The 7500-nt window shown below is 33.1% G+C and overlaps 1 protein-coding gene across 1 annotated transcript; it reads right to left on the bottom strand.

The window, feature by feature from the left end:
• Positions 1 to 2784: 2784 nt before the first annotated feature.
• Positions 2785 to 7223, bottom strand: LOC133201448 (baculoviral IAP repeat-containing protein 3-like). The gene is made up of 7 exons (XM_061337251.1): positions 7145 to 7223; positions 6872 to 7036; positions 4156 to 5645; positions 3803 to 4004; positions 3473 to 3658; positions 3169 to 3243; positions 2785 to 3039 (listed from the first exon to the last, which is right to left on the bottom strand). The coding sequence occupies exons 1-7, from the start codon at positions 7221 to 7223 to the stop codon at positions 2843 to 2845; spliced, it is 2394 nt and encodes a 797-aa protein (XP_061193235.1). The 3' UTR covers positions 2785 to 2842.
• Between the last annotated feature and the right edge of the window lie 277 nt (positions 7224 to 7500).

Here is a 7500-nt window from a genome sequence, read left to right as displayed (position 1 = left end):
ATCGTGTTCAACTTCCCTCAATATAATTTATTTTCTCCATCACCTTAGCTCAGTTGGTAGAGCACTCGCTCCGTGATCGGGAGGTCGTTAGCTCGAATCTCGGCTGCGACTTTCCTAAGTCGATAAAAAAAAAAAATGGGTAGCTACTGTTCCTTCGCAATGCGCTCGGCACTTTGAAGTGAAAGTTGCGGGTCCTTCGGATGAGACATTAAAAACTGAGGCCCCGTGTCACGATAAAGATCCCTCACTGCTCAATGGCCCTGAGTGCCGAGTAAATGTCAAAATTTGAAGCCCTTCACCGGTTTTTTTTTTTTTTTTTTTTTTTTTTTTTTTTTTTTTTTTTTTTTTGCAAATATAACAGCAAACTATTTGTCGTAAATGGGCATTTATTAGAGTGCCAAACAAATTAACCAAATATGTACAAAAATTACACATGCCCATATTTCAATATATCCCTTATAAGGATATTAATATACATAAGGTAAAAAATATGACTAGAAGAATTGGCAAAAAAGATGGGAAAACAAACACGCCACAAACTTGTCGATAACCTACACTGTAAACAGAGTATAGTAAAGTGTCAGCAAATATTGATGAAACTTTACTATAAAACAGAATATAATATTATGTCATCAACTATGGTGACAGTCATACTTTTGTAAAATGCCCCATACAACTGTAATTGTTTTACACTGTAAACGCAATATGATTGAAAAACATCAACAATACCACCCCAGACCATTGTAATGATGGAAACTGTTTAACACTTTAAAGAGGATATAATACAAGATCATCAACTATGCCATCTCAGACAGTCATACTGATGTTAATTGTTTTATACCATAAACAGAACATAAAAAATCATCGACTATGGTGCGTCAGACTGTCATACAAATGTAAATTATTTAACACTGTTAACAGAATATAATAAATATCCATCAACTATGCTGCCTCAAACAGTCATTCTGTAAACAGCTAGAACATAAAAAAAATCATCGACAATGCTGCCTCAGACAGTCATACTAATGTAAATCATTTTACACTGTAAACAGAATATACTTAAAAATCATCAACTATGCTGCCTCACAGAGTCATACCAGTGTTAATTGTATTTCAATGTAAACAGAATTTAGCAATTCATTCTTTTGCTTTTAAAATATTTTTGCTCTTTATATGGAGTGAAAATATACACCGTAAGTCATAGCAAGTATGTTTAAGGTGTTTAAACTATAGCATGGGATACTGACAATGGTACAGAACGTTGTGAACATGATAACCCATTGTCAAAAGTATGATTTTAAGATAGATTGTCGGATCAGTAAGTAAATATTCTTATTAAATGACCTTGATTCGTACTATTGCAAAATTTAATGTCAAATTCTAGATCATTTGTTTAACAAAACAATATATTTGTTTCATATTTTGAACCCAGGTATGATTTAAACAACTAGTGTGAAAAGGCACGTCGTCCACTTCTGAAGAAAAAAACCTTCACATGGAAATTTTGAAATGCATATCAATTTTCAAATTTACATTTCAGAATTATTTTGCAGCAATAGATTTTGTTTCAGAAAATTATATTTATATACATGTGCCAATTAATTAATGAAAACTTGTAAGTAGAATTAAAATAACTTTTTAAAATTAAAGGATAACGTGAAAAGATACTTTAACTCATTAATTTAAGATACTTTTTTCAAGCGACCATTCCATTTTTAAATGCCGTTTTCTATATTAATGATCACAGCTAACATATGCAATTGCATTTTTTTTTTGGGGGGGGGGGGGGAGCACAATTTTTAGTCAAAGATATATAATGAAATATTCTCACACTGGACTCAATTTTCACCATTAAGACAAATATAAAATAATACTGAAACTGAGTCATTGATTTAAACGCCTCGATTAAGTTGGCTTTATTAATGAAAATTAAACATGAAATACAAATGTCGTTGTATTTTTGTTGCAATAGCAAAATTCTCAGGTCCCTTGGCAATCAGGATACTTCTTCATAGCTTGAACACAGTTTTAAACAACAGAGATCACCCTTATGCAACATTGAAACATTATTCTAACGATAGATTTCTAATTCCTCTATTCACAATGAAACAAAACATATTCCATATTATATAAGGACAAATATTTGCAAACTTTTTTCAGACTTGTCAATTTCAAAATCTTAAATTAGTACATAAAATATTACTTGGTGAAGTAAAATACATATATTTCAGTTTCAAATAGTTTGTACAAGAAGTGAAGCTTCTTTAAAGGTTGTGATTTAAAGGTCATTTGTGATGGCAAAGCCTACAATATAGTGAATATGTAGTTTAAGCATTATCTAGCAAGGGAATCTTTGTTTATTCCACATTAAGGATACAACTAATCAGTGTCTTTTTTAATGATTTTTAAAATAAAAAATGATCGAGTTGAATGACATACAGTAACATATTCAGACATTACATGTAATATGTAAAATCTAACACTAAATACAGTAAAAACGCTTATAAGGAAGTATCAGGGACGTAATATTTTGCTTTGTTATCAGCATAATTCTTTGTAACTGTTAAGTTTACAATATATTTTAAAGTCAGGGGGAATAAAAATCACTTCGATGTAAGTTTTTAATTCATTATAATCGTGTTTGGTATAAGTGTGTTTTACTGTAAATAGAGAAAAAAAAGCTTAATATGCATTAAACTGAAAGCTTTATTGCAGAAATAACATAATTATAATCAATGGAAATTCACAATTATTAACCATGTAATTTTTTTTTTTTTTTTTAAAGATTTCAAAAATGATGTTTAAAGTATTACACTGTCATCTTTGTTTTACTCAGACCTCTCTACACCAGCCATGTTCTCACCGTCCCTTTCACAAACTGCCGACATATTGGACATTTCCTCATAGCCGGGGCACAGTCTAGACAACAGCAGAGATGACCACAAGGTAGCATGGCGATAGATGCGTCGTTCTCAAGACAGATTTTACAAAGTCGGAGATCTTTTAGTTTCCTGTTTTCTTCAATCAAAGACTTGGTGTCTGAAATTAAAATTTCAAATCAATTATTATAAGAGTGAACCCAGCAATAAGATTTTTAAAGAAAGGTAAGCAATTTAATTGGAATTAACAAATATGAATGAATATATTCCATGATTAAAGTAAACATACCTTCTATTGAGAAGGATGACAAGGAATTGTTCGAGCAGTCGAGAGAACCAATAGTAGATGGAGAATCTTTTGCACCTGAACATAATCAACAGTTACACAATTTAATTTTCAAATTTTGTTAAAAAGTTATGCCCCTATACAATTTTTAAAGTTAAAAAAAAATCACCCATATGAATCATTTTTGAAATCAAAAATTTACCGTGGCTTGTTCAGTATCATACTTTTATTTTCATTATATCTGTTAATCTTCCTTATTAATTATGCATAGATGATCAAAGACATTGAGTTTGTTATTATTGATTACCGCTCGTGGAACCTATATTTGAACTGTCTTCCTTTTTAGTGGATTCATTTGTATGTCCAGTGTCATTTCCTTCCAAGAGTTTGGGTTCAGAGTTGCGAGTAGCAGATTGGATATCTGGTCTTGTACTGTTTTCCTCCTTAGACAGAATGACGTCTATCAAGTCTTCTCCTGAGATTTCTTCTACATCTGGAAATATAAATTCAACACAGTTGAAACAAGACGAACAAAGAGTCAATGAGATTAAAACAAAAAACCCTGTTCGATTGTTTTAAAGTTTTAATAATTTTTTTTAAAAATCTTTTGCATTGTTTCAGATAGAAGTTTAAATACGTTTTGTCATTCTCAGGAGATCAAATGCTTCCTTCACAGCCTGTCGAGTGTAACCCATTTCAAGAATACTCTGAACAGATACTAAATCGAAAATGTCAGAAGCTGTTGTGTTCTTTTCTTCTGTTCCTGTTGATTTATTGTTGCTTCTACATCTGGTAGATGTTGCACCCTCTTCTGCGTTCATGGCCTCCTCTGATGCCTCCTGTAAATTTCCATTTATTCATTAATTTTTCATATGAATAACTCACAAAACAAACATATTATTTTACGTTTCCATTGCATTTAAATACATTTATACGGTAAAACTATTTAGTATTATTTTTGGCAATATAGTTTTCTTCATTATTCCTTACCGTTTCGTTATGTTCAATTTGCACTAGTGCAACAAATTCGTCTCCTTTGTTCTGTCTCAAGAAAGCACACTTTGGAAACCATCTGGCATGTTCAATCCAGGGGTCATCCCCTGGTTCCCAATTACGTAATCCACCACCACAGAAGAAACAGCGGGTGTAATCTCCGTACCCCACGTATAGAAAACCTGCCAAAGCGAGATCACGTGGAGTTTGTGTTATACTTGATGGCCAGTCATTAAACGAACTCACTCTTGTTGCGACAACTGCATAAGCAGGGTACTTCGGACGGTCAAAATTAATTCCAAGTGGGTCTAAGCTTCTCAGAAAGACGTTGATTTTTTCTTGTAATGCTCTAGATCTTTGAAGAGGTCTTTCCCTCTCTTGTCTCTCTAAAGATTTGAGGTTGAACTCGTCTTCTTGTTGACTAGAGTTGGAAGCAGAATATGTCGGCACTGAGTAACCTGTATTTTCTCTTAGCCTAATTTCATTGTTTGACATTGACAGTGTTGAGTTCTGCAAAATGTTTCCTTCTCCTGTTTGAATGACGTGTCCCGAAGTCGATTCGCCACTATCTCCTCGTGGTTGTATTTCCATTTGGCTGCTTCCAATATTCTCTCCTTCTTGTATAGGAACATTTTCAGATTGACAAGAGTTTAGAAATGGACAATTCGGCGACAATCGAATGTGAATCTCTCTGGGATCATCAGCTGCTCTCCATCCATCTCGATGCAAGCCACATGCAAAACAGGCGACTTTGTCTCCTTCGCCAGTGTAATAAAAACCCTCTTTGGCAAGTCTTACAGTAGACACAGAAGTTGTCTGTGGGAAATTACTAAAGGTGCTAATACGAATCATTTCCATATTCATTGAATGTGGATTTCTTTCTAATGGTGCTGAATTGAGAGGATTGATAAATTGAGCTGAATTTAATTCTTTTTGAACGTACTCTTCAAAATTGCTAGAGCAGTCGAAGAGAGGGAACGCTTTAATAATTGTTCTATGCACCAAATTTACACAGTTGAAGTAATCTTCATACAAAAATGGAAATAATTTCTGCAATGAAACACGTGTGTTTGCTAGATGATATCCCTGTATATTTTTCAAATGTTTTTCTGAATCATCCTGGTCTAATTCATTAAGACAATCATTCATTAAACTCTTAACACGGATTGTTTGTGCCTCCTGATCTTTGCTTTTTTGATGGCTATTTTTCTTGTTATTCTTGCAGTTAGCACACAATGTGCATTTTCTAAGCTCTGCAGCATCCAGTACGAGACATGCAATTGCTAGTATTAAATAAGTATGAAAATTTACTGAAATCTTTTCTGTTCCAACTTTTTCTTTGTTTTTTGTTGCTATGCTAAATGTAGGTTCAAACTGAAGACTTTTACTCCTTATTCTCTCTTTTTGGCGTTGATCCTGTCCATTGCTTTCCGATAAACATCGTCTCAAAGGCTGCATACCGGTTGTTTTGGTCATTTTTCTTTTTACTACAAAACAAGTTTTATTCCATTAAAAAATCAAATAAAAGCACTTAAGCATTTTAAATATTGCACCATACCATTATTAAAAAAAATAGTTATTTCAAAGAACATTAGAAATACATAAAACTGTCCGAATTACGTATTTATCTAACATAAATGAATAATGAATTATAGATGTAGAAAAGTTTTTAGAATAGTTTCTATTATTTATTAGTCACCGGTTTCAAAAATATAAGGCAAAAAGTTATAAGATTTGTTTATCCTTACGGCTCTCATACTGTGAAAGTAAAGACGAATTTCCCTTACTTATATGGTAACATATTGTGACGAATTTTGAAATTTTTATCGTAATATTTTATTTTAAGGCATTTTATAAAGCCTGGCAATTCATTTAGTCTCAGTCTGGTAATTCCCCTATGATATAAATAGATGTTTATATAGTGATAGATAAGAACATATACCTGTATCTTGAGTAAAGTCTATTTATACAATGTAAACAACGCTTTTAGCAAGGCTGTCGAAAAGTGGGGTGTTTTAGGTGCGATTTCAACCCCTTTTTTAAATAAAATATTATTTTTGAAACATGTTAAATTCACTATTTATGGGTTGGAAGTAATAATGCTAGATTTCATTTATTTGGCTTGGGTAAAAAGCTGAGTGGAGTGGAGTGGAGTTTTGTGGAGTCATGGAGTGGAGTTTTGTGGAGTCATGGAGTGGAGTTTGTACATAAAGTTAAAAAAAAATCACCTAGAATTGTTTTTCATAACAAAGGCTAGGTAATATGACACTGCAGTGCTATCCCAAACAGACAAACCTGGTAAGAGGTGTTGGCAGCTTTAAAATCAAACGGATAGATAGCAAACAACTTCACTAAGGATTGAATTATTATAATGTTTAATTACTTAAATAACTGGTTATTTATTTATTTATCTATTTGTTTTGTTTTTTGGGTTTTTTTTTTTTTTTGGGGGGGGGGGGGGGGTTTACTATTAAAGTGCAAGCTACCCTCTTTGTTGATATTTGAAGGTCAATCTTTTTCTGTATCTCTATTTATTGTTTGTTATTTCTCATTTTGTGTAACTATTTACATATCTCCCTCTTCGGGGCGGGGGCGGGTGTGGTATCGGTAAATTGCAAGAAGCACTACAGAAGCTTAGATGTACAGACCCTGAGACATGCTACTACCCCCAAAAAAGGGTGTGACTTTCGTGCACTTTTCGTTTCTTGCAAACCGTGTAGCGTGAGTTTGGGGTAGTAGCACATTTTAGGGTCTGTATTCATGGCAGTTGGAAAAAATATTCCTGTCATTGAACACAGTTCCCCCTCCTTCCCTCTCTCATTTCTGTATGCACCAGCTATAACTGATGTCTGTGATCCCTCAGACACTTGGAAACTCCCTGATTTCAGAATAAATGTTACAATTAGTCAGAAACCAGTTCATGTTGTATGAACCATATTGACAATGAAATGAATGAATGAATGATCAAACGAAAAAAAATCATGACCTTCAAATGTCAACTCAGCAATGGGAATAGCTTTTTTATTCTGGGTAGCAGAGACTAAGCGACCCACATGCACTCCCATCCCAACGGGCGAGGAGTCCTGACAGATTTAATTACTGCATTAGAAATGATTACTCAGTTGTTGCTTGTAAAAACAAATATGCTATAAAATGAACTGAATTATTCTTTTGTCAGCAGAAAAGAATCTAAAATTACAGTTGGGCATAGTTTACAATTTGGTATAAATACAATATATCAGAATTAGGAATGCAGTTAAAATAAAATCACACATTCAACACACAATCACTTTTTCAAGTTCGACAGTATCGGATCACATACATGTAGATACATGTTACCTA

The sequence above is a fragment of the Saccostrea echinata genome, unplaced genomic scaffold, assembly GCF_033153115.1.
Source record: "Saccostrea echinata isolate AGI-Se365-2 ecotype Australia unplaced genomic scaffold, CSIRO_AGI_Sech_v1 ptg000044l, whole genome shotgun sequence".
In the NCBI taxonomy this organism is placed as follows: Eukaryota; Metazoa; Mollusca; class Bivalvia; order Ostreida; family Ostreidae; genus Saccostrea; species Saccostrea echinata.
Note: the sequence above shows the minus strand (reverse complement) of the source record. Positions and strands in the feature narration are given on the sequence as shown.

What these genes read in the sequence shown, in the direction of transcription:
- LOC133201448 (XM_061337251.1), bottom strand. Translation starts at nt 7,223, where the DNA reads ATGGGAGTGCATGTGGGTCGCTTAGTCTCTGCTACCCAGAATAAAAAA. An exon ending in CCCCAAACTCACGCTACACG is followed by an intron (nt 5,646 to 6,871) that starts GTTTGCAAGAAA and finishes CTTGTTTTGTAG; the next exon opens with TAAAAAGAAAAATGACCAAA. An exon ending in GTCATCCTTCTCAATAGAAG is followed by an intron (nt 3,040 to 3,168) that starts GTATGTTTACTT and finishes TTTTAATTTCAG; the next exon opens with ACACCAAGTCTTTGATTGAA.